Here is a 27,675-nt window from a genome sequence, read left to right as displayed (position 1 = left end):
AAAGTGATCGAACATGGTTAAACATCTATCGTAAGTTTGACTGTGTATAGAGGAATTCGATCCAAAGGGCAAAAAGAAAAATCTATACCAATATGTTGCTTTACTGAGCAAATACTTAGTGATGAAGAGAGCCTCTTAGCTGTCAAGTGACTGCATATTGGGAGCAGAACCAGCTAGCCACAATGATGGCAATTAAGAAGCATGGTTCTGACTGTACTCTGCTTGTGAACCTCTTGTCAAGATGGTGATAGTTTGCACGGTTCCAGTGTGGATAAATGCAGTAGCAGAAACTATGCCTTACTAAACTAGTTCTAACAAGGCTACAGACTGTTTTGTTGTTGTTGTTTTAACATGGCTGGGATCCGGAGAGAGACTTTCCCCTCACACTATGCCTCCTCTCAGAGGCACAACACAAAACAGTGTTAAGCGCAGATGCAAATAGTGTTACAACCATATTTCAAAGCAACATCAGACATGAGTACACCACATAGTGTGGACACAGGCAAAGAATTTCAGAATATATCACAAACCAATTAAGCATGTTTGCCAATAAGATGTCATAAAAATCTTTTAATTGCACTTCTCACTTACGATGGCATAGATTTGATATTCCCAGTTGTATTATTTGGGGCCAAATAATGCTCTCAGTTACATCCATGCATTGCAACTGAACTCAAAGGAAAACAATCTGCTTTCAAGCTTAGTTAAACCATGATAAATGCAACTGTGACATTTAAATTTATGAAAAAAATACCATGAGAGTGTCTTTTTCACTGAAATTTTTAAAAACACAGGGAACAACAGAACTGATTCTATTAGATGTATTTCCTGCAAGACCTGGGTCTACAGATCTCTGCCTGTAAGTACATCTCAAGTTGAAATACAGCATAAAGCTTATATTGATTTATACCAGGGGTAGGTAACCTATGGCACGCATGCCAAAGGCAGCACGCAAGCTGATTTTCAGTGGCACTCACACTGCCCGGGTCCTGGCCAATGGTCCAGGGGGCTCTGCATTTTAATTTAATTTTAAATGAAGCTTCTTAAACATTTTAAAAACCTGATTTACTTTACATACAACAATAGTTTAGTTATACATTATAGAGCTATAGAAAGAGACCTTCTAAAAACATTAAAATGTATTACTGGTACGCGAAACCTTAAATTAGGGTGAATAAATGAAGACTCGGCACACCACTTCTGAAAGGTTGCCGATGCCTGATTTATACTCAACGAGTGTAACAGGACATTTCTTCGATTTTATAAGCACAGACGTGGTCACAGTTAAAAACATTTCTGAAGCTTTCTTTCCAAGCTTGTACTCCATGTCAGATCCACAAATTCTCATAGTGACCTATATAATGATCACCCTTATTTTCATATTAAATGGCACATCCTAATTAACAAAACTGCAAGACCCGCATTAGTAGCTTTTTAAGGATCACTGCCAGTATGCTAATTACAGTCTCAGAAAATAAATTCAAAAGTTCAGTTCCAGACATGGCAGGAACTATTTTTCTAGGTTTTATTTTCCATTTCTGGAACAAATGTTAGGTTTACACTCAGAGAACACATAGGGGCTGATTTTATTTAATTTATCAGCTCTTTTGGGCAGAATCTTTCTTTCTGTTCTGCCTTTGAACAGTACCCAGCATAATGGGTTCTGGTCCAACAGTGGGGCTCCTACATGCTACCTCAATAGAAATAAATAGGAGTAGTAAAAATAATTTTCAGAGATGCTGAGCACCCACCGCTCCCATTGACTTCAATTGCAACTGTAAGTGCTCAGCACTTGTGAAAATCAGGTTCGTAATGTAAGAAAAGAAGAGAACTGGACAAAGCATATTTAAAACTATTACCTGGTATTTCAAATTCCTCCTTTTGATCTTTAAATATTGATTTGTTATTTACTTTTGTCCTTACACCCATTTATTTATTGTCTCCTCATTAATCTCTCTCAGTGTTTCTTTGGTGCCTTATATTTCTGATGCATTTTCTCAAGGAGGGATATTTCTAAGCTAAATTTGATTACTAGCAAAATACATGTGTAGATTTGCCAATTCTAGGTAAGTAGATGATAGGTCTTCCAATGTCTTTTATCTTCCAACATTGCCTAATTCGTCCATGCAGTTTTTGTCTAAGGTTGATATATTCTTTCACTCATTCAGCTATATTCCCATTTACCCTGATTTCTTTTTTCTATCTGTTGAGCATTATCTCCATCATGTACATTTTCAGGCCCAGACTTTAGCTCCTCTATCGACTCTTGAAGTTCAGGAACCAGGACAATAGCTTATGCAAAATGGTAGCTGTTTATGATGATGCTTTTTGCTTTCCAAACTTACCTGTGGAAGACATTCTGTAGATACACTATAGAGCGCTTGGGAGAGCTTTGGTCTGCGAATCTTTCGGCCTGTGTAGGCATACAGTATAATATACATACAAAAAGCACCCAACACTGAATGTACAACAGTCTGAACCCTAATGTCTACCATCAGCCATTATCTGAGGTATGTTTGTCATTATTAATCCTTTGGGCACAAGGTTTACTTTCAGTTCAGCCTCTACAAAGATTTGGAAGCTTTTAAAAGTAGTTATTTTTTGTACTCTGTAGGTGAACTTACAGGGTCTTCTTTTCTACCAGCTGTGGAAGGAAAGGGAATCACTCAATTAATCTTCTCCCAGTACTTTCTCTTCCTCCTGGAATACTAGTTTGATTAACCATGGAATGCAATGATGAAGACAATGAGATAAGACATTACTAGTCTGGAACCTATCAGTCCAGATATGCAAATCAGACAGGTATAAAAGGAACATTTCCCATCTGGAAACTGGATTTCTGTGATTCAGACATTTGTATTTTGAAAGCAGAGGTGGATGATTATAGGTTTCTTTGTGCCCTAAGGTTTTGAAAATCTTTAAGCTAATCAATATACTGTACTCATGCAATGATATATTTTGTACTAGGAACACAGGAATTGCCATAGTGCATCAGAGCAAGTGTTCATCCAGTCTAGTGTCCTATCTCTGACAGTGGCCAATAGCAGATACTTCAGAGAAAGGTGAAAAATCAGAGGTCCCCAAACTGTGGGGCACACTCCTCTACAGGGGCTTGGAGGAACATTGGGGGGGGCAGCTGGGGCCCAGGCCAGCCTGCATGGGGGGTGGGGAGGGAATGCCACCCAGCTCCACTCCTGGCTCCGGCTGCTGGCCCCATGCCCAGGGTCCTGGCTGTTGGCCTTGGCCCCCAGCCTCAGCTCTGCCCCTGCCCCCAGGTGTGGCCCCAGCCTCAGCCCCCTTACCCTGTCTGCGTCCCCCACTTCCAGACTGCGGCCCTGCTCCTGACCCCAAAGGGCAGGGGGGGTAAAGGGACAGAGGTAAGGGGAGGCACGAGGTAAAAAGTTTGGGGACCACTGGTGAAAATGGAGAGTGGACAGTTACAGAAAATAACCTGCCATAAGGGAATTTTCTTCTCAATGAGTGCCAGTGAATGAGTTGGCATAATTCTTGAATATTCATTTTACACTTTTTAAAAATTCTATCTAAAGTAACTGAATGTTCTCAAAATCCATATAAGTGTCTAATCCTTTTCTGAATCCTGATGAGGAATTGGCCTTAGTAATATCCAGAGGCAATGGAGTTCCACAGGTTAATTATAAATTATGTACCACAAAAAAAATCCTTTTATAATTTTCAAATTCATTGCCTTTAAATTGTATTGAATATTGCTTTGGTATTATGAGAAAGAGTAAACAGGAGCCCCTCTCTAAACAAAACAATCCCCCTTCTTTTCAAACTCTCTTCATATGGAAGTCTCTCCATGACTTATAGCTTTTGTTGCCCATGCTGCATTGCCTTGGCACTCCAAGATTGTCCTCTTCAACCAGTTTGAAAGGTCATGATGAAGTGTCTTGTTCAATATCTAGAGGCCACTGCAAATCACAAAGAGGCTAATCCTGCAACTCTTACTGACACTGAAGTCAATGGAGCTGTTCATGTAGTTAAGAGTTACTAGAATGAGCAGACAAAGCAAGACAGGGTTCCATGATAGTTATTTTATGCTTTGCTATTCTTCAGTAATAGAAAGAGGTAGGAGGATTCTGGGCAATGGCAGATTTCCCTAATGTCAAGATTTTAAAGAACTACATGTGTATCAACTGTAACCCCTTAAAGAGATAGTAAACGACTGGCAACAAACAGGAAGATTACAGCTAATGTCACCTCCATCACAACCAAAAGAGTGGAAAAGGGTACACATGGTATCTTAATCTTGCAGATGACAACTCTACCATCTGCTTCAGAAGATGTCTCCTTAATCAGTTTGTTGGTAAGAAGAGATGCAAATTAGATATCACCCATTCTTCTATTTGTTTTGTACAGAAAGCATAATTTTTGCATGAACGTCCAACTGTGTTCTCATCCTCTTTATGTCACAGCAACCTCATTTATCAGTCATTCTTCTCCATATGAAAAGATCTATAATGAGGAGTCTGTCATTGCCCAGCTCCTCTGAGTCAGGAGTTTTCATTTCCCCCTAATATTTGCTGCTTTTGCTGCAGTTTAATTTGCTGTTGTCTCATACTACAGCATTTATGCAGTCACATCTGTGTATAGAATATGGAAAAGGCTTAGTGTTTGCCTTCAGGGTTGCAAATGGATTAGATGGCACTGAGAAACCAGATTCTTGATCTGCTACATTTTCAAAGGAACTCAAAGGAAAGTTTGATTCACTGTACTGAAATTATTGTGTAATTATTCCTGGGTAAGAAGTCATGGCATTTAAATATTGTTTTTCCAGTGGGTCAGCTGGGCAAGAACATCTGTAGGGTGAGGCTGTTGAAGGAAAAATGAAGTCTACAACATATTACAGTTTTTTCTTTTAAATGAAAATCTCAAAAAGACAATAAATTATCCATAAAATTGCTTTTGCTTGCACGTGACAAATGTAACATATTCTGGTACTCCTTTCAAAAAAGCTATTTCTAGGGGCATAATATTATGCAAAAGCCAGAAATAGTAATTAAATTTCTTTCTTATTTCACATCTAAGCAACAGGGATCAAACCCATGGCTTTGTATTCTGAAGATGACATTGTTATTTAATGGAAGCAATTTCTACTAGTGTCTCTAGATTTCAAACAAACAACTGAAGCAATTTATACACACTGAGCCAAACACTGATATGACGCCAGAATTCAATTGTACTGGAATGGATCACCTTGATCTAAGAAGTAGGTAAGTGTCATGTGTTCTTTGTTAAGAGCCAGAATTTCAGTTATATAAATTCTATCATCACATTTTCAACTTTTAACATAATCACTACACTGCCTATTGATAATGCACAGTACACAGAACATCTATGCTCTCAGCAACAAGAGCGTAAGAGCTTTCCCTCTTTAACGTACACATAAAGGTTACAGTTACGTCTGAAAAACAGGGGCTGTGATCTCCTCTTTACATCTAAACAAAGACACACAAAAGATTAATGTAGCTATAAACTCTCCAAAGCTCTTCACAGCTTGTTTAGAGAATGTCTTCCAGAGTTAGAACAGGAAAGAAAAATATAATTATCAAACAGAAGGCTGCCAGCTATGAGTGACACAAACAGAAATAGGATTGTACTATAACTGCCTGAACAGATACATAGTAAGACTGACACTTCCACCCTTTTGTCTTTACTGATTTTTCTGATATTCCTGGGCCTACAGCCCTAAAATTCAAAACGGTTCCAAGACGGTCAGAGGGGAAGACCAATGGGGCAGAATCAAGGCCGGGGTATTCAGAGAAGAGATGTTGTAATCACTTAGAAAAGTTAGATGCCTGCAAGTCACCAGGGCCTGATTAAATGCATCCTAGAATACTCAAGGAGCTAATAGAGGCAGTATCTGAGCCTCTAGCTATTATCTTTGGAAAATCATGGGAGACAGGAGAGATTCCAGAAGACTGGAAAAGGGCAAATATAGTGCCCATCTATAAAAAGGAAAATAAAAACATATGCCATCATGTGCCAGCAATGCCCCTCTGCCATGTACATTGGCCAAACCGGACAGTCTCTACGCAAAAGAATAAATGGACACAAATCTGACATCAGGAATCATAACATTCAAAAACCAGTGGGAGAACACTTCAACCTCTCTAACCACTCAGTGACAGACTTGAAGGTGGCAATTTTGCAACAAAAAAACTTCAAGAACAGACTCCAAAGAGAAACTGCTGAACTTGAATTAATATGCAAATTAGATACTATTAACTGTGGCCTAAACAAAGACTGGGAATGGTTGGGTCATTACACCAATTGAATCTATTTCCCTATGTTAAGTTCTCCTCACACCTTCTATGGGCCATCTTAATTATCACTTCAAAAAGTTTTTTTCCTCCTGCTAACGATAGCTCATCTCAATTGATTAGACTCTGCCTGTTGGTATGCATACTTCCACCTTTTCATGTTCTCTGTATGTATAAATATCCCGTCTGTGTGTTCCATTCCATGCAGCCGAAGAAGTGAGCTGCAGCTCACGAAAGCTCATGCTAAAATAAATTTGTTAGTCTTTAAGGTGCCACAAGTACTCCTGTTTTTTTATAGACCAGTTAGTTTAACTTCTGTGCCAGGGAAGATAATTGAGCAAGTAATTAAGGAAATCATCTGCAAACACTTGGAAGGTGGTAAGGTGATAGGGAACAGCCAGCATGGATTTGTAAAGAACAAATCATGTCAAATAAATCTGATAGCTTTCTTTGATATGATAACAAGTCTTGTAGATAAGGGAGAAGTGGTGGATGTGGTATACCTAGACTTTAGTAAGGCATTTGATACGGTCTCGCATGATATTCTTATCAATAAGCTAGGCAAATACATCTTAGATGGAGCCACTATAAGGTGGGTGCATAACTGGCTGGATAACTGTACTCAGAGAATAGTTATTAATGGTTCCCAATCCTGCTGGAAAGGTATAACAAGTGGGATTCCACAGGGGTCTGTTTTGGGACCTTCTCTGTTCAATATCTTCATCAACAACTTAGATATTGGCATAGAAAGTATGCTTATTAAGTTTGCAGATGATACCAAACTGGGAGGGATTGCAACTGCTTTGGAGGTTAGGGTCATAATTCAAAATGATCTGGACAAATTGGAGAAATGGTCTGAGGTAAACAGGATGAAGTTTAACAAAGACAAATGCAAAGTGGTTCACTTAGGAAGGAACAATCAGTTTCACACATACAGAATGGGAAGAGACTGTCTAGGAAGGAGTATGGCATAGTGAACCACAAGCTAAATATGAGTCAACAGTGTGATGCTGTTGCAAAAAAAGCAAACATGATTCTGGGATGCATTAACAGGTGTGTTGTGAGCAAGACACGAGAAGTCATTCTTCCGCTCTACTCTGCACTGGTTAGGCCTCAACTGGAGTATTGTGTCCAGTTCTGGGCACCGCATGTCAAGAAAGATGTGGAGAAACTGGAGAGGGTCGAGAGAAGAGCAACAAGAATGATTAAAGGTCTTGAGAACATGACCTATGAAGGAAGGCTGAAAGAATTGGGTTTGTTTAGTTTGGAAAAGAGAAGACTGAGAGGGGACATGATAGCAGTTTCCAGGTATCTAAAAGGGTGTCATAAGGAGGAGGGAGAAAACTTGTTCACCTTAGCCTCTAAGGATAGAACAAGAAGCAATGGGCTTAAACTGCAGCAAGGGAGGTTTAGGTTGGACATTAGGAAAAAGTTCCTAACTGTCAGGGTGGTTAAACACTGGAATAAACTGCCTAGGGAGGTTGTGGAATCTCCATCTCTGGAGATATTTAAGAGTAGGATAGATAAATATCTATCCGGGATGGTCTAGACAGTATTTGGTCCTGCCATGAGGGCAGGGGACTGGACTCGATGACCTCTCGAGGTCCCTTTCAGTCCTAGAATCTATGAATCTATGAAAGGGATAATTCATTTCTCCTATTGGTTTGTCTGTGTGACAGTTGCTTGGCAGAAAATCTGGCATTTGTGCGGGGAAAAGTTGTTTTTCCTCATTACAGGCTTGTTTTACAGTCACTGAATCTCAGCTCTTATGAGACAAAAATGCCTTTTGGGGCTTGTAGAGGTGTGCAGACTCACCCAGCGGCGCTTCCTGCTGGTCGTCTCAGGAATCAGCTCTCCAGCTGTCAGAGCGCCCTCTGCAGGCCGGTGATCTGCCTTACCACTGCTGGCCCCTGTGTCCCTCCCAGGATCCCGGTGACCGTTTTACTGGGTGCTGCCCCCTGGCAGTACCCCCACAGTTCTGGGTCTCCCTCTCCCAGGGGAACCCCCACCCACTATCCCCACTTCACCTCAGTCTTGGCTACTGCCCAGTCTCCATCTAGCCCCCGTTCACTGGGCAGACTGCAGTATAAGCCACTCATCACAGGCAAAGGGGTTCGGACCTGCTGCCTCTGCCTCCCCATGGGCTGCCCCACTGCAACCCTGCACCTATAGTCAGGCCTGCAGCCTGGGGCTTTCCAGGCCGGAGTTCCCAGATCCTCTGGCCCTTCCCCAGCCCTGCTCCCAATCTAGGTGTCTTGCTTAGGTCCCTGCAGCCAGGCCCTTCTACAAGCAGAGGGAGACTGACTGGGCTTCTGGCTCACTGTCTCTTATAGGGGCCAGCTGGGCCTGATTGGGGCATGGCCACAGCTGAGCCTACTTTCCCCGATCAGCCCAGGCTTCTTGCCCCAGCCCCAGCCCTCTCCTGGGCTGTTTCAGGCCCCGCAGGGCAGGAGTGGATAACCACCCCGCTACAGGGCTAAATATTGGGTCTTCTATAACAAGTGCCCATCCCAAGAGAGGTTGTTGGGTTGGACCAGCAGAAATAAGACACGGTACCCTGAAAGTGGGGGAGGCGAGAGCGCATTGGTGAGGCTAGGGGGACCAGGATGGCTGACTGGTTCTTGTGCCTGTCAGCCAGGTATATTTAAACTCTGCTTGGGCTTTTCAAAGGCCTGTTGGACCTTTAGCTACCCTGTCCTCCCTCCACTTTGTTGTAGCACAGGAACTGAGTTTTTCAGGATGCTATGGGTCTGAACAATCACTTATTTGGGGATCAGAAAATAATTTTTCCTGTTAGGCCAAACTGACCTAGATTCAGTGGGCTTTTTCAGCTTTCCTGCAGCCTCATGGAGGCCCAGTTGGGTTGAAAGGAATAGGACTTGAAAATTTAATATCAGGAAAGGTAAGACTGTTAAACTCGTCACTATGTGTAGCCAGTGGCTAGTGTGGATAAAGGCTAAAGAGCTGAGACCCGGGATTTCAGTGGTGGACCTTGTGCCTGTAGGACAAGGGGAAACCTGAAGTCTTCGTGGACTGAGATAACCCCTTGGTAGTCATAGGGGTGTGGTTTCAGAAGTCACCTGAGGCCTAGGGGTAGGCTGAGAAGGATTTTCACCAATTTATACATGGTGGTACCCTGTAATCCCACCACACTGGACCCCATTAAATGTTGGGTATGCAAGAGTAGGGGTTGGCAAACAGTGCCCCTATCCAGCATTAATTTAATAAAGTTGCAGCCTGATGCTTAAAATCTGTCCCTTGTGTCTGTGGTTCATTTGCTGATGTGTCCTGATTCTCTGAACTGTCTACAGAGTCAGCACAACAGGGGGTTGAAACAGTAGGCAGCCTCAATGTTGTCACAGATGTTTCTATGACATACATTGGTAAAACTTTTTTAACAATTACTTTTGGATACTGAAGACATAGTAAAACTTTGCAGTGATGAAACCAGTACAGCTATCATCGGGTAACCACAGGACTGGGAGTCAATGAGATTGCTTGGCTTCCTCTGCTTTTCCCTTAATACATTATAATGTAGCTTTGTTGATTTTTCCTTACGGTATCACAATTATTTTTGTTATGACAGAAAGCAGCTATCATCAGAGTTATGTGTACTGTGTGATTCCCCAGCCAGTGAATCTATCCCTTGCCCATCCCTTGCTGCAGAAAATTTGCTCCAGAATCTAGATCTTCATATAAAATAAAATATTTCTATGCCTCATGGTTATGAAGATTATATTTGTTAAGGTTAACTAATGCACTGATGTCTGCCTGAACCAATAGCTCTGACAGAAGTGCCACATTTCTTATCAAGCTGACAAATTAAACATCAACATTGTTAATTATTTCATTGCTGACCAATGCAGGAGAATGACAATCATGCTAGGAAGATCTGCATGAGCAGAGTCTCAATTTGAAGTTACATTTTGAATGACGGGAGCAGGGGCGGCAAGCCACAGGGGGGTGCTCTGCCAGTCGCTGCGAGGGCGGCAGGCAGGTTGCCTTCGGCGGCTTGCCTGCGGGAGGTCCCCGATCCCGCAGATTTGGCGGCATGCCTACGGGAGGTCCGCCGAAGCCGCGGGACCAGTGGACCCTCCGCAGGCATGCCACCGAAGGCAACCTGCCTGCCACCCTCGCAGTGACTGGCAGAGCACCCCCCCGTGGCTTGCTGCCCCACGCACGCACTTGGCGTGCTGGTGCCTGGAGCCACCCCTGGACAGGAGTATAGAGCTTGAAAGAATACCTCTCCTTTTCTTTCTCCAATTCAACCTCATGAACCATAAGAAAATACGATCACTGCATGATCACTGTTGCCCAAAGCAGCTCTGAAAAACTTTACTTGCCACATAGTTCAAGGAGACACTTTTTTAACATATATTTATTTATTCTAAATCATTCCCCGCACCCCCCGTTCCTAATCATCATCATCATCACCTTGATAAAAAGTGGACAACATAGATTTTATGTCTGGACTGGTAAATATGAGAGCAATTTTAGAAGCATGATCTAATCCTCCTTTACTTATAACATTTCAAAGAGAAAAACTTAAAAGAGTTTAATCTAGAAAACAGAGTTGAAGTTAAAATATATACACACACTTCCTGTGCAAGGTACCCTGGTACATGTGTGGTTCAGTTCACTGTCACATCCAAATCAAATATTTATATGTCCGAAGTAAATTATAAAAACATTAGAAATATATTGATGTAAAGTGTGAAAGGCAATATTATATGATAATTATGGCAGTGGTCGACAAAGAGAAAACAGAGTCATTTCACATCATAGAAGCATCTGTTGCTTGCTGCATAAAGGTAAGCATTGCTTTAAGTGGAAAGCATCCTCCAGTTGAGCAGTAGAAATACTGATTCACACATACCTGCAGTCTACAATTTTCTCCTGTGAGACTGTCAACTTCTCAGCTTTCTCAGCAGATATCCTTCCACTTGGCTTTTTGCCTCTTTTCTAGAGCGGAAAAAGGAAAATGTATTTCGCACTGCTCAAGGGGACTGCCAAAAAGTGGAGTTGTAATTTATGATGTGCTAATGTTTTCCTTTGCGTTCATAACTGAAAATAACTACTAATGCAAAATCATCATCGCTTGGATTTGGTGGCTTTTGATTTGCATATATGCTCCAGATTCTGCTATAACCTTCATGTCATATATTTATTCCTGTAAGCAAAATTTGGCCCCTACACCTACAAAATCAACATCCCTTACATTTCCCTTAGGCAAATCACAGTAAGGGATATGACAGTTTATTCAACTCTGTATTTTTAAGAATCTAAGACAATTTGGATCATCTAGTCTGACCCTGTTCCTGCATCTTGTAGGATGTTGCCTACTTTATTCCCATTAAGTTTTTATCTCATTGGTACATGACTGTTTGCAGCGATGGAGTCTCATACACCTCCTTTGGTGTAGTCCTGGCCACAACAGTACTAACTATTAAGAACCTTCTCCAGAACTTTTCTTTCTTTAGCTTCAAGCCATTGGTCCTGATCCTACCATCTTTTAAAGGTATCTTGTAAACCACAGCAGGCCAAACTCTACCTCTGTGCGCAACCCTACAGATGTCATTTCACTTTTTAAAATTAATGTTTTCTTTTCAGTTTCTTCATTAAAGTCATTATGGCTGATCACAGAATTTTGCTCTTGGTATTTGATTGGGCTGATATTTTTACAGCATCAGTAGAGTAGGAGAAATTATTTTTAGAAGTCTTAAGAAAATGAATGATTGTTTTAAATATTTTTCCACATTCACACGGTACTGTGATACAGAGCCTATTGTTACTGCTGTAGGTAACAGTGAATTTGACAAGGCTGAAAGGTTGATCAGTCTTTTTCCCCCCCCCCGATACATTGTTTTGGGTCCCATCCTGCAGGGATATATTGCAAAGCCAGGGAAGTTATGATCAGGAGCATTACCTGAGTCTGATATATATATATATATATATATATATATATATATATATATATATATTTTTTTTTTAAATTCTAGTGATTGTCACAGGAGAGATGTTATCTTGTATTTTTTATCGTCACAAACATTATAGTTAGCAACTGAACATTACAATTATTTAAGGTGAGTTTAAAGTCAATTAGATTTCAGGAACTTTCAGCATTATATCTTACTATGGCTCAAATCTAATCTAAAGATAGCTTTTTAACCAGTCAAAAATTATGATTTTGGTAGTTACCTATTCATACAAAACACTGTTTGCATTGAAAAAATGCTATATTTGTGCTGTAGTTTTACTCTAATTTTCTATATGGAAGAGTGGTCTACCTGGCTCATGTCTGGTTATTTATTATTAATTATTATTATTATTATTATTTCTATCATGGCAGTGCCTAGAGGTCCTGGCAGAGATCAATGTCCCATTGTAAAAGATAGCTCTTGCCCTGAAGAGCTCACAACCTAAATGGGCAAGACAGATAAAGGGAGGAAGAAAAAGAGATTTGCCACTGTTGCTGGCAGAGCTGGAACTGAATCCAGATTTCCTGAAACTCAGTCGTGCATCTTATTCACAAGACTATCCTCCTCAAACACAGTCCACAATTTTACACCATTAGTATCCTATCAATACTCTGGATTCTTCATTTTAGCTCTACAGCTGCTGCTGAGTCAAGAACACACATGAAAATCTACAGAGATGAGTGTCTTTTCCCATGCTTTGAACAAATAAAGCCGTATACTTTGTTAATATTGTATTAATCTGTATGAACTTCACACCAACTATGAGTTCATGTGTAATTTCTTTTTTCGAAAAACTTGCAAAAGAACAAGTAAGTATTAGCTACTGTAGGATTTTGCAGGAAGTTAGATGGGCCTTTCAGAGGACTTGCAAATCATATTTAGAAAATGAGAACAAACAGTGCAGCACCATCATGGTCTCAAATTATCTTTTGTTCAACATGTAGGTGAATGTGTTCACCTTCTCCATAAATATCACCATTTGGAAGGTGTCACTGGAGATAATGTGCAAAACCATTTTTAGGTAAATTATCCCTGCATTTTTAGGTAAATTATCACTAATTACTTGTTTGTTTATATCAGAAAAAATATTATGGTGCACCAGATCTCTCAAAAGAACTCATAGTTGCTCTCTTTTGCTGCTGTTGATTAACATGGGCATCTGGAGGGACAAAGTTGCCAGGAAGTGCAACACTAACAATTAACATTAGTTATTCTTGCCTTGCCAAATTTGACTTGTTCATGGCCGGAATTTTTCTCTATGTGAGAGCAAAGCAGTTATTTTTTTCCCCATCGATATCATCACAGTGGAAGAGCAGATTTGGTGCTTGGGCTTGCAGAATTATCCAATGATTTTGTAAGGATGAATTAACAATATTGATTTATAGAGGGAACTGAGACAGATGATAAAGTGTCCAGTTTGCTTGGGTCAAATTAAAAATGTTTTATAATGAAGTCTTCTTACCTTGTTTAGTTCATCCAAAAGCATGAATGGTTGATAATTAGCTGGAGGAGGTGCAAGCATGATGTTTCTGAAAACAACACAGCCACGCTCCACTCTCTGACTGGCTGGAGGACGGATACTTTCATCTTCAAATCCTGAAAAGTGACAAAGGAAACACATTTAAGAAACCAGCAACAAAATGCTATGAGCATAAATAACTAACATAACAGCTGCTAATGTGTCCTTATGTGCCTGATTCTGCCACTCTTACTCATGCTGAGTAATACTTAACTCCATAAGTAACATCATCACTTTTCAAGGAGTGAAGATACTACTCAAAATAAATAAGAGAGATAGAATTAGGTCCTGTTATATTTTTTGCAAAGTAATATACTGTAGATATTGTAGGAATTAAATGTACTGTACAATATGAAACTGTTTGCCTTTTATGCAAGTGCCAAGACAAGTATCAAACCTTGCTTTATTCGTATCTATATATTTAATACCCTACTGAAGTCTTATAAAAACATATCTGCTGAGTGAATTACATTTGACAGGGAGGGGGAATCTTCTTTGTGACCATCTGTATCTTATAGAGACTAGGAGAGAAGATGTTTTACATTGCTAATTTATGGCACTGCCTACAACATTTGGAATTGGCTAAAGTAGATATGGCAAGGCCAGGCTATTGGAAAGTGCTTTGTTTGCTTAACTTAGTAGTTATGCTCAGAAACAGCAAGTGTTTTCTGCATAATAGAAACAAATCAAACATTTGTAAAAAGCTAATGTGGATCTACATGTATACTCCCTTTATGAAGAGTGACGGCAACAGCAAATAAATAAATATATTCAGGGATAGTAAAACACTTTCCAGACCTTAAATAAGATGCACAACATCCCGAAAGAACAGATAAATATTATTAGGCCCACTTACAGTGACGTAAACTGAGGTATTGAGGGTTATGTAACTAGAGTAAGGTCACACAACTACTCAGTGGTATAGCTGGATATGGAAATCATGGGGCCAGAGTTTCCATCCTACATGAGTTCTGCTCCGGTACAGTGAAGAGGAGGCTCTCAGAGAGCTGGTTGTGTCTCCCTAATTTAAACCACATTGCCCTCGCATATCTTAGAGGAGCAAGGGAACAGATGTAACTTACACCACTGGCATAAGGACTCTCAGGCCTTATGCCAGTGGAAGATTGGGAGTAGTAGAGATCTGTTCTGCCATGCCCTGCCCCACCTCTGTAATGCCATCTTCTTCCCATTACACTGATGAATGAGGAAGGACAGTTGAAGGATAGTGAAGCCACTTCCACCAGCAGAGAGTTCCCTACACAGGAGGCGGTCTCTGCTGGCCATCTTGACTGATGCGTTGCAAAGTGGAAACGATAGCTAAGGGGTGCACACTCCTCGATATACACAATAGGCAAAGAATTCAATCTCTATTTAATTGTAACTCTTCTGGCAAAGTATTGCCGTGAAGAATTTGGTGGTGCTGTAGATTTGTCAGTGCTAGGAATGCTATAGGAAAAAACATTGCTTGCTTGGTAGAAAAGAAACACAGAGATAGAAATGGGAAGATAAGGAAAGATGAGTGGCAGTATGCAAATCAGGCACCCTACAGTATATTTACCCAAGAAGATTACAGTAGTTACACAGTATAGATTCAATTCTGCAAGGCACTGAGTGCCCTCAACGCCAAGTGATTTCAATAGTACCTCCAGGAGATGCTGAACACCTTGCAGCATGGGGCTTTCCATGAAAACCAGATGTGCACCTGACAATTATTTCCCTTAGTTCTTTAACTTGCTTTGTTAATGGCTGAGATGACAGGTGGTTAACTGCTTCATGTTTTCAAGCAGTGATGCCTGTCATGTTTGCCTGGTTTAGCCTCTCTTAAATTGTGTATACAATAGTGATCAAGTTAATCTGTATGGCTCCCTTTCTAGAATGGCAACCTCCACAGTAACTGACTAGGAAAGGGATAACATAGTCAGTCAGGGCATCAACATGTAGAAAAATAAGAAAAAGTCTAGCAATTAAATGGCTCGTTTTTTTTATTTAAAATAACAAAGTCAACAAAACGTACATGGTGCATTCAATAGACTAGCCTGGCCATGTTTATCACTCATAAACTGACCTGAGACATGGAAAAATAGGAATTAAATTATCTCTGATAATATTTTATCCAATGTAGCATTGGAAAAGTTAACATTTCCATGGATAACATAACGATGTCAAATATTAATTTTTAATGTGTGCAAATATTTAACAAATTTAAATAAAAAAAATCAAAGATGTTTGGTGAAAGCTTCTTCTTTTCTACCTTTCTTCAACAGATTAGGGCTGATTCTAATCTCCCACTAGTGCAATTCAGCAGTATAATTGCACCAAAGTCAATGGAGTTAAGCTGATGTAAAATTTATGTGAGAGAAGAATCAGACACAGTGGCCTAAATGTTCAAAGTTGAGTGACTAAAGTTAAGTTCTTAAATTTATATTTGGGCACCTAAATAAAAGTAGTCTAATTTCCAAAGGATTTGAGCATCCACAAGCTCCAATTCATTGCAATGAAATTTCAAATTGGAAAATCAGGACACTTATTTAGGTGCCTAAATACGGATTTAAAAGTCTAACTGTAGGCAGCCAGATGTGAAAATTATGGTCATCATCTTCTAAAGCATAAGAACATGAAGTATAGAGCAGTTCCCCTCCTCTTCAAACAAAAAAGAACCAAACTGTAGTCATTTATACTTCCATGCACACAAGAAGGGCAGTAGCTAGAAACGAAAACAGGGTAGGAGTGTTCCACCTCTCTTCTGGCTACACCCCACTTCCCCCTGGAACCAGAAGACAGATTGCTCTTAGGGTGGAAATCTGGAGGGACAGTCCAACATATGTCTAGGAGTTGAGAGGTACCCTCACATGTAACTTCTCATCCTAGAAGGAATAATTTGCATGGATTGAGGTATTCTGTGCGTAGGGCGGAGCAGAATAAGGTTGCCTTTGCCTTATTTCCTGAACAAAGCTGAAAAAGTATTAGGAAGAAAAAAAAGCAAATTTTGTATATACTTGATCATAAGCCGGTTCGTTTATAAGCCGACCCCCCCAAGATGGTAAGTAAATATGGAAAATTTTGACCTGTTCATAAACCGACCCTATAATTCAGGGGTCAGCAAGCTTTGGCTCCCGGGCCATCAGGATAAGCTGCTGGCAGGCCAAGATCGTTTGTTTACCTCGTGTCCACAGGCATGGAGGTAAACCTAAGTAAACAAAGTGTCCCGATGCACCAGCTGCTTACCCTGATGGGCCGAGACAGCAACTGGTGGGGAAATGTTTTGGGGGGGGGAGAAGCTGGGGGTCAGGGGAGTAACCCCTGTGACCACCCCCCACATGACCCCACCCCTAGCCCAGGACCCCCTCACTCTCCCCATCTCATCCCTTCCCACCTTATCTGGGGAGGGCTAGGGGACTAAGGGGAGGATGTCTCTGGCTTGGATGGATCTGTTCCGGCAGGGTGGGTAGTGCGACCGCAGCTTGCTCCAGCAAGCCAGACTGGGCGGCACAGCCGCAGTACGTTCCAGTGGGCTGGGCTGGGTGGCAAGACTGCAGCATGCTCCAACGGGCCGGGCGGCATGGCCACAGCCTGCTCTGGGGGGTGGGGCCGAGCAGCATGGCTGCAGCCTGCCAGCCCTGGAGCTGCAGCTGCTTCATAGGCTGGGGGAGAGCAGCATGGCCAGGAGCGGAGAGATTCTGGCCCCGTCTCTTCCCTTCTGGCACTGCTGACTATGCTGCCTCTGTTGGAGGGAGGGGCTGTGTTCCACCTCCCCCTCTCTATACCCGTTCATAAGCCGACCCCTTTCTCTGGTGCTTCCCTTTTTTACTAAAAAAATTCAGCTTATGAACGAGTATATATGGTAGTTTGTAGTTACAATCCTTTATCCTAGGAAGAAAATGTTAAAACAAGGTGCCTCTACTTGCAAGTGATGCAGTTATTTCTGTGGTGCCTTAATTTTATCTTTATATGACATTATAAAAAGTTAAGGCTTTACTTCTACAAGGACATTCTTTAACCAACATCTTTCTCTCCATTAGCTTTTGCTGTAGTAGCAGTATTTATGTTCCGGGCAATGAATGGGAACCATATTGCTTGCAGCATAATTTCAGTTTCTTAATGCACTAATAGTTTCAATAAGGACTCTGTATCCACTAAATTTGACTTCCTCTTTTATTGACAACTGTTGTGCAATACATTTTTCAATAAAGTATCTAACACTGAAAAGGACCCTTAGTACTGCATTTTAATGGAAGAACCTGTATAATATTTACTAAGGATGTGGAAACAATCTTAGAAAAAAATAACTGGTCTTGACCAAACTCGCCCCTTTTATAGTGAAGGATCATGTGGAGGGAAAAGGTGCCAGTGACCTTCCAGGGAAGGAAGTGGAGAAGGCCCAAATGTAACTAAACCTCCAAACTCTGCCTGAATGTTTGAATCAAGCCTCACAAGGTTTGCCAATAACTAATATTTATCCTTCATTATGTATTTCACGTTTATATATGTAAACCGTGCATTAAGGACTGAGGAGACACAGCACTGTGATTTGGTCAGCAACTCCTGAATTTTAATCCTGGCTGAGACAAGAACTCGCTAAGTGACCTTGGGTGAGTCGTTTCAATCTCTGTGCCTCAGTTCCCTCACCTCTAAATCAGGGTAATAGTACTGATTTACCTCACCAGGGATCTGAGGATAATTTAATTGCACAGAAAGTGCTTTAAAAGGACTAAGTACCATAGCTGTTAGAGCTAAAAAGAAGTCTATTAAGTCATCTAACCCTTCTTCCGCTTGGTATTAAGTCAGAGGTGGGCAAACTCCAGGCAGGACCATACTGCCGGGCCCCTGAGCTCCTGGCACCTCCCCTGCTGTCCTCCCTACAGCCTCAACTCACTCGCAATGCTCTGGGTGGCGGGGCTGTGAGCTCCTGGGGTAACGCAGCTGCAGAGCTGGGCCTGACCCGGTACTCTGAGCTATGTGGTGGCGGCGTGGCCCGGCTCCAGCACTGCCAGACACCGGTGTTCCAGGAAGCACAGTAAAGGGGCAGGGAGCACAGCATGGAGAGAGGGCAGGGGAGTTCAGGGTGGTGGTTAGCGGGCAGGGGTGAGGATAGGGGTCGGGGTGATCGGGGGGAATAGGAGGTTGAATGGGGGCAGCAGTCCTGAGAGGGCAGTCAGGAAGGAGGGTTCCTATGGGTAGGGCACTTGGAGCTAGGATTAGAGTTACTATGGGTAGGGCACTTGGAGCTAGTGTTAGGGTTCCTATGCATAGGGCCACTTGGAGCTAGGGTTAGGGTTCCTATGGGTGGGGCTTCCCATCCTAGGGTTAGGGTTCCTAAGGGTAGGGAACTTGGAGCTAGGGTTAGGGTTCCTAAGGGTAGGGCACTTGGAGCTTGGGTTAGGGTTCCTACGGGTAGGGCACCCTGCCCTAGGGTTAGGGTTCCTATGGGTAGGGCGCCCCACCCAAGGGTTAGGGTTCCTATGGGTAGGGTACTTGGAGCTAGGTTTAGGGTTCCTATATTTAGGGCTTCCCGCCCTAGGATTAAGGTTTCTATGGGTAGGACACTTGGAGCTAGGGTTAGGGTTACTATGGGTAAGGCTTCTCGCCCTAGGGTTAGGGTTCCTAAGGGTAGGGCACTTGGAGCTAGGGTTAGGGTTCCTAAGGGTAGGGCACTTGTAGCTACGGTTAGGATGCCTATGGGTAGGCCACTTGGAGCTAGGGTTAGGGATCCTATGGGTAGGGCTCTCCACCCTAGGGTTAGGGTTCCTATGGGTAGGGCATTTGGAGCTAGGGTTAGGGTTCCTATAGGTAGGGCTTCCTGCCCTAGCGTTAGGGTTCCTAAGGGTAGGGCACTTGGAGCTAGGTTTAGGGTTCCTATATTTAGGGCTTCCCGCCCTAGGGTTAGGGTTCCTATGGGTAGGGCACTTGGAGCTAGGGTTCGGGTTCCTATGGGTTGGGCACTTGGAGTTAGGGTTAGGGTTCCTATGGGTAGGGCTTCCCGCCCTAGGGTTAGGGTTCCTATGGGTAGGGCTTCCCCCCCTAGGGTTAGGGTTCCTATGGGTAGGGCTTCCCGCCCTAGGGTTAGGGTTCCTTTGGGTAGGGCTTCCCGCCCTAGGGTTAGGGTTCCTATGGGTAGGGCACATGAAGCTAGGGTTAGGGTTCCTATGGGTAGGGAACTTGAAGCTAGGTTTAGGGTTCCTATGTATAGGACTTCCTGCCCTAGGGTTAAGGTTCCTATGGGTAGGGCACTTGGAGCTAGGGTTAGGGTTCCTATGGGGAAGTGGATGGGTTGGCAATGGGCAGTCAGGGGAAGCGGTTCCAGGGGCAGTCAGGGGACTGGGGGAAGGGGTGTTTGGATGGAGCAGGGGTCCCGAGTGGGCCGTCAGGAATGAGAGGAGGGGTTGGATGGGGCAGTGGAGGTCCGGGGGCCGTCAGGGGAGAGGGAGCAGGGGTGTGTGGATGGGGCAGGGTTCGCAGAGGGGCTGTCAGCGAGGGTTGGATGGGGCAGGACTCCAGGGAGGGGGCCATGACCCCCTCCCCTAACCGGCCCTCCATACAATTTACGAAACCCAATGCAGCCCTCAGGCCAAAAAGTTTGCTCACCCCTGTACTAAGTATACAAAACTGAAATAATTAACTGTACCTTACCTAGGTGCTATGTGACTCCAACTGCCACCTCATCTATAACCAAGTCCTCCCAGCTCCCCTCCTCTTCCTCCTCAGGCTCCCCTTGCCTTCTTATATCGCTCTCAAGTTGTGATATTCCCCTATTTGAGTTTTTTCAGAGTCCCCTTGACATCTGCTGAATCCCTAACATTTAGACAACATATGTATTAAAATGGAGTCCATGCCCTAAAACTATTTGAGAAACTGTGATTGAATCAATATTGGAAAAACTAACTGGTCAAAGAAAGGTGCTGAAAGCTTATGATTTCAAACTGCCTGGCAGGATTCCACATGTTGGTCACCTCAGAAACGTTGTGTTCTTGTTTATTTATAGGAATCTTCATTCATATCTCTGTAATGCCAGATTGCGGACAACACTACACAAAACAGGTATCGACAACAGAGGAGATACTGTCATGAAGGATGCATTAGAAATACCGCAGACAGACAGACAAATTTCCTATTAAGATTTACATACCCAGGTTTCACATCCTTAAAGCAAAGCAAAGTAGAGCCAAACCATCCAAACTGTCAAGTTATTCCTTAAATCCTCCCTTCCTGTCTATTTTAATTATGACAATTATGACTCAATCAGCAAGATAAAGGTCATTCTGTCACCTCAGGGGGGTGAGTGCCAGCAGGATAACTGGGCTCATAATGACCACAGAAGATAGGGCAGCTTGACCTCTCTGGGAGTGAAATGTCAATTAATTATCTTTTTACAACCAACTCAATTATAGCATACTAATCACCTGTGTAGGACATGAAGCTAGAAGGTGTGGGAAAGGGTGGGGGAGGAATCATCAGCAATAAGCAACCCTCACTTAGGGTGACAAGGCAGTAATCGTAAAACTGCAGATGTGACACCTAATAATGGGGTGTAAATAGTTATTAGCTGTTTATAGCAAAATCTAAATGCTGTAATAATTTCTTCATTTAAGTGAACTTTTAAAAAAAAATAATAAAATGTTACCGGTCCTAGGGGTAATAGAAATGTCTCATTTAAAGGTGACCAGACACACTGCATTAGTCTTTAATGCTAGACTCAATTAACCAAGAAGCTTCATTCATTAAAGAAAGGATTGGTCAGGGGTAGGGGGAAGGGAGAGAAAAGTTGAACACAAGACAAATTAAGTAACAAGTATATGGAGGGATTTAGGAAAAAACGGTATTATAAAGCTTTATTTCTTTAACTCTAGTTACAGTGGATCACCTCAATGTTATACTGGTCTCATGGAAAAAGATTCTCTGCGGTGTTAGTACAGTTGCTGCAGTAACTTTCCCATGGGCAGAACATACGTTAATGTGGATCATTCCCCTAAACATATGTACACCGTGATTTACAACATAAGACAATCTGAAAAGCGGAATATACTATTGTAAAAGCTACATTTATGATACCCTTATCAACCCTTATGATACCCAAGTTATGCCTGCAAAGTATGTGTATACATGTACAAATAGGTAAACGCATGTGCAAAATACACACAAGTACTGTGACAAAAGTGCATATTTGTACATGTAAATGTGGTTTGTGTGCACACTATACAGGTCCTATATCCAAAAAGAAACAAAATAAACCACAACAAATTCAATACTGCCTCTCTTTACATCAGGGGTAGGCAACTTATGGCACGTGTGCCAAAGGCAGCACGCGAGCTGATTTTCAGTGGCACTCACACTGCCCAGGTCCTGGCCACTGGTCCAGGGGGCTCTGCATTTTAATTTAATTTTAAATTAAGCTTCTTAAATATTTAAAAAACCTTATTTACTTCACATACAACAATAATTTAGTTCTATATTATAGACTTATAGAAAGAGACCTTCTAAAAACGTTGAAATGTATTACTGGCACGCAAAACCTTAAATTAGAGTGAATAAATGAAGACTCAGCACACCACTTTGGAAAGGCTGCCGACCCCTGCTTTACATTATACATACAATAAAATGGCAAAATGATAGCAGAATTCTTTTCACACGAATTTCTGTTAAATGAATCTGAGAGTCTTGCTTCATTTACTTCAACACAGATGTAAGAAAAAGAAAGAGAACATTCAGAAGTTTTCTAATCCACCTTCCTACCTAGTGCAGGATTGTTCCTAACAATATAGGGTTTTAGCCTAATGTATACAGGAGGTAAACACAATATTTATTTTTATGCCAGCTGTCAACATTTTCCATCATTACAAAGCAAACAACATGGTTTGAAATTTTCAAAAGTATCCAAGTGACTTAGGAGCACAAGTACTACTGAAAGTTACTGGCATCCTGTGCTCCTGAATCATATCAGTACTTTTGCAGATCCCACCCTTGGAGTACAGATGAATTTCTGGAACCAGACGCTGGGATATATTGATGTACCAAGTTTCAGAGTAGCAGCCGTGTTAGTCTGTATCCACAAAAAGAACAGGAGTACTTGTGGCACCTTACAGACTAACAAATTTATTCGAGCATAAGCTTTCGTGAGCTACAGCCCACTTCTTCGGATGTATGGAATGGAACATATATTGAGGATATATATATATACACACATACAGAGAGCATGAAAAGGTGGGAGTTGTCTTACCAACTCTGAGAGGCCAATTAAGTAAGGAAAAAAAAAACTTTTGAAGTTTTGAAGCTTATGCTCAAATAAATTTGTTAGTCTCTATTCATGTACCAAAGACACTAATATTAGGTCCAATCCCATAGGGCACTGAATTCCTTCTGGAAGTTGCAGAGTACAACCCCTACAGATTTCAGAGTGCTCAGCACCATGCAGGAGGCGTTCAGTACTTTGCAAGAATCAGGCTCACAAGGGAGAGCTTTGGCTCAAAGGAGTTAAAACAGGAATCTTAGCGCTGCAAACTCAAATAAATCTGTAGAATTGCAAAAGACAGAAGGCAATCTTGATCTCTTTTCTATTCTTTAACACTGAGAGTACACTGTTTCTAAAGAGATGCTTGTCATTGCACAGGGCTCTTTAAAGGTATTCTGAAAGGAAGAGCACTGTTTGTTCCACCTGCACTTTCAAGAGCATGCTGCTAAAACTTGTATTTTATATAGATTCTTACACCACAATAATCACTGTAGTACCTGAGCGCCTTGCAGTAGTGCACTAAGCAACGTGACTAACATCTGTCACATGTTTTTTTCTTGAGTATTCTATTATTTTAGAGATATTGTGCTTTTAAAGAGCTGTTTTTAAAAAATAAAACTGTACATTCTGTACTGCACCTAACCCAGAGTTACCAGCGCTCTCTCTTTCCAAGATTATTCTGCACTTATGTTTTTCTACTACCATAATAGAAAGCTGCTGGTTTGCGCTTGCCTTACAGCTAGAGTTCTGATATGGCAGAGATGTAAATGGAACATGAAACAAGAAAACATTTCTGTTGGCAAACCTCTTAATTCAGGTACAGTCAGGATCAACCTCTGAATCACAGGTACTGCTTTGGGGCTCAATCCAGAAAGTACAATGCCATGAACAAATATAGGCATCAGTTTTCTGACACCCCTGCACTGCTTCCAGAAACCCAGGCAAATTGGATTTAAAGGAGCTTAACAGTGCACAGCTTTTACTATGGCAAATGGAACAAACTGTTGCTATGAGATACAAAGTTCAGAAATCATTTTAGATCATGTTCCAGATTACCAAAACCTAAAGGAAACAACTGATTAACATTGTCTTCTGCGTGGAGACCTGATCTGTAAAGTGGCTGAGTACCCTGAATATCCATTGCAGTGAAGGGGACTTAAGGATTATCAGCACCTTGCAGGAGTGGCTCAGCATCTTTCACAGCAAAGCCAAATAAGAAACAGAGACTGTCCAGATTGCTTGGGACAATACAAGCACTGGGGCAAAATATGTATATCCATATCACTCACCCATGGACAGCATTTTCTCTAGGGTATGTTCACTGTCAGTCATGACAGGGGAAAAGATATTATGTTCTATTTAATTTCTTTCCCCCATACAATTCACCATCTTTGCCAATGAATTTCAACCCAGCAACTTAGATCTGATCCCAAACTCCACAATATAGCATGGTTAATGAATAAGCAGAGCACTAGAAAATTGTGGGACAATAAAACTGAACTTTTGCAGTGTTTAGTGTTAGGGAGGTTACTCATTACCAATGTATGCTAAACATTTGGCACTAATCAATTTTTTAAACAAAAGTGAAAGATAAATAGTGACTATATTGGCTTTGGCCCTTATATCACAGTTTCAAACACTTCTCTATCCCTTGGGCCATATTTCAAAGGCCTTCTGCTAACAAATCAGTTGCTATGTATCCAATAGTATAATGGTGCCAGTAATGCCTATTGTATGCCTTTGGGTTTAAATAAGTTGGTGTTTCCATTACACACCCCAATTTCAGGGTCAGATAATTTGATTATTCCAAATTACACTGAATGGAAAACATGCCAGTGGAAACCCAAGGAGACAACATTGTAAGTGTTAAAGACAATGGCAAAACTGTGCCAGTGGAAGCCTCTGGAGACCATATTAGAAACTGAAGGCAATGGCCAAGGAGTAATTTAGTATTTTGCACATTGATCTGTAATATATATTAAATACAAACATTCCGTTTAAGCCAATGTTAAAGAATGTCTGTAGCTATGCCTGGTTGCTAACATGTGGAATGCTAATGTCATTTGGGCCAAACAATGGAAAATACATGTACAGTACACACATTCAAATAAGTTTAAACTATTAATTTTATAAAACTTACTGTATTTTGCCAATGTTCTGAAATGGCAAGATCCCAACTACAGTTCAGCTGTAGATTTCTTCTGGGACAGATAACTGTTAGATACCTAGTGACCAAGTTTGTTAGTGTAAGCTTTGAGAAATGACAAGTCTGTTTCTAATTTAGTTTCCAGACAACAGTTTACATCAATCTAATATGATGCCACCAGAATAAAATTTGCACCTGGCACAAAAGATCCCTTAGTGGCTAATCACTGTCTGTTTTTTTCATTTGAAATGGCTCCATCTGGTGTAAATTGCACAGGACTGGTATCGTTAGCTAGGACCCATGCCTAGTTTGCTGATACTGCTTAAACTGGTTTCATTTTGTTCATCATAAATCCTGTCTGGAAAGCTGTTGACATAGCCAAACTGGTATTCTATTAATTAAAATATATATATAAAAACTAAAACTATAATTAAGGTGAATTTATCTCTTGGTACCACTTAAAAATACAGCTGATGTTAGAAAGAAGTGTTCAAATTGCCAATAATAAAAATGAGCCACACAGAGCTAAACTGCCAGATTTTCCATAAGGAAAACACTGCACGTTTCCAATAGCAAAACCCAAACTTCTCTAATGTAAAACACAGGCAACAGATTTAACAAATAGTTTGCTTTCACTGCTGGCTCAAAAGCATGAAACAATGAAGACCAAGATTTCAATCAACCGTTAACTTATAAAATTATGTTCCATTTGAATCCTGCAAAACTAATATCAATTAAACAAAAAATCCTATGATATGTCAAAGCAAGGTTGTAAATTAATTTGACAAAAGCTATGAAATTAAGAGCTAAGGCTGCTACTCCATCCTTAATTCATGCCGTTGAATCCGAGTTGTCTTGCCACAGAGAAAGGAGCTTACTGAACATACTGTATGTGTTGTAATACCTATGAACAAAGGTGAGGGGGGGAAAAATCTACCATTGATCAGGATGAGATCCAAAGACTGGATAGCTGTCATGACTACATTGGAACTCTCTTAGCCAGAAGGATGTGCATCAAGAATGATTTAAAGTACTTTAAAGAATTGGAACTTGGTCTTACACATGAGAAAGTTGTACCAATTTATCAATATGGGTTTAAACCATTTAGTTAAATTAGTGTAACCCCCATGTGTGGACAATTTTACTCTGATTTAAGAATGACTTGTATCAATTTAGCTTAACATGACGAGGAATCAACTTTAGTTAAATCAATATAAGGTACTGTTAAATAGAAATAAGCATCCACACATGGGAGTTGCAGTAATTTAATACAACTTTCTTGCAGGACAATGTGTTGGTGCACTGTGACATATTTCTGAAGTGTCACAATAGGAATTGAAAAAGGTGAGTTAAATAAACAGTCTTCTTGTGACTGTAGTGACCACTGGCTAGATCCGGGGCCATACACCCCCATGCACCACCCAGCATAGGAGCTTGTATCCCATGGATCTGTGAACATTTACTTAGGGCTGAGAATGTTCTATTCCACTTCACTGCCACCAAATTTTGTTTTTCATAAAGTGCTTACAAAAATGACAGCTTTTGCATCCTAACATGAAATTAAAATTTTTAAAAACACAGGGCCACCAGCACCAACTATGCCAGAGGAAGAGTTAAAAAAAAACCTTGGTCTTCCGAAATTTCAGCAACTGCCACCAGCAGAACAGTTGCAGGTGGGCAGAGGCAAAGGCAGGCAGATTGCTCTCCTTTACCTCACCCCAAACCCACTGGAACCAGGCACTCTATCACCACTACCATGCAACCACTCCTCAACATGCCCACCAGTATCAAGGCTTGCGATGGTGGAGCATAGAAACCCAGAGCTCCCTGAGGAAACCTCAATAGCCAGAGCTAAGGAGCAGCGAAGTAGCAACACCTTTTGAATACACTGAGTCCCCAATCCAAGCTGGGTCTCACCGCCTATTCCCTCCTGGAACCTTTAACTCTTTCCCTTGCTCCCTAACACTCATTGTACCTCTACCTAGATTGTGAGCTCTTCAGGGTAGAGACCAAGCCTTGTTTATTTTGTGCTGAGAGAATAAAAAAAAAAAATTTTAAATTTCAAAATTTCAAAAACATTTATGTTTTGCTAAAATTAAAAGAAAGAAGAGATCTTTTTTCAATGACAACAGGACCCAAAAGATCCTATTTTTGATTAAAAAAAACAGAGCACCCGCTCCACAATGAGCTGCCATCTCTGCTGAACACTGACTCCATTGCACTGGAGATCTCTCTCACCTTTTTCATAGGTGAATTTCTCCCACAGCAAAGCACTTTGTGAAAACAAGTATTCCACTGTGAGAGGGGTCAACAATCCATTAAAAATTATTCTACAATAAATATTTTCCCAAACTTAAACCTCAAAGCATTGTGATTTCAGGACAAGATGTTTATTAACCACTCAGAATATGGATTCTTAATATGCCACAGTCACATCTGAACTTGGGGTAGAGGTTGCTGATACAATAAATAAAAATTAATACTTAGTTCTTATAGGGCCTGATCCATAGTTCTCAAAGTATTTT

The 27,675-nt window shown here is 41.3% G+C and overlaps 1 protein-coding gene across 11 annotated transcripts in view; it reads right to left on the bottom strand.

Moving 5' to 3' along the window:
- The window catches only part of MORN1 (MORN repeat containing 1), a 317,167-nt gene that overhangs the window by 239,382 nt on the left and 50,110 nt on the right, over positions 1 to 27,675 (bottom strand). For all 11 annotated transcript variants that reach the window (XR_005590384.1, XR_005590385.1, XR_005590381.1 and 8 more), the window contains 2 exons: positions 13,725 to 13,858; positions 11,161 to 11,246 (listed from right to left, as the gene is read on the bottom strand). Coding sequence is in view for 3 of the 11 variants with exons in the window: in XM_039509147.1 (XP_039365081.1) it covers positions 11,161 to 11,246; positions 13,725 to 13,858 (220 nt within the window). In the remaining 8 variants the exon portion in view is untranslated. The remainder of the gene's footprint in view (positions 1 to 11,160; positions 11,247 to 13,724; positions 13,859 to 27,675) is intronic.

The sequence above is a fragment of the Mauremys reevesii genome, linkage group 21 (assembly GCF_016161935.1).
Source record: "Mauremys reevesii isolate NIE-2019 linkage group 21, ASM1616193v1, whole genome shotgun sequence".
Lineage (NCBI taxonomy): Eukaryota > Metazoa > Chordata > Testudines > Geoemydidae > Mauremys > Mauremys reevesii.
The sequence above is the reverse complement of the archived record's forward strand: the minus strand, read 5'-3'. Positions and strand labels throughout refer to the sequence as shown.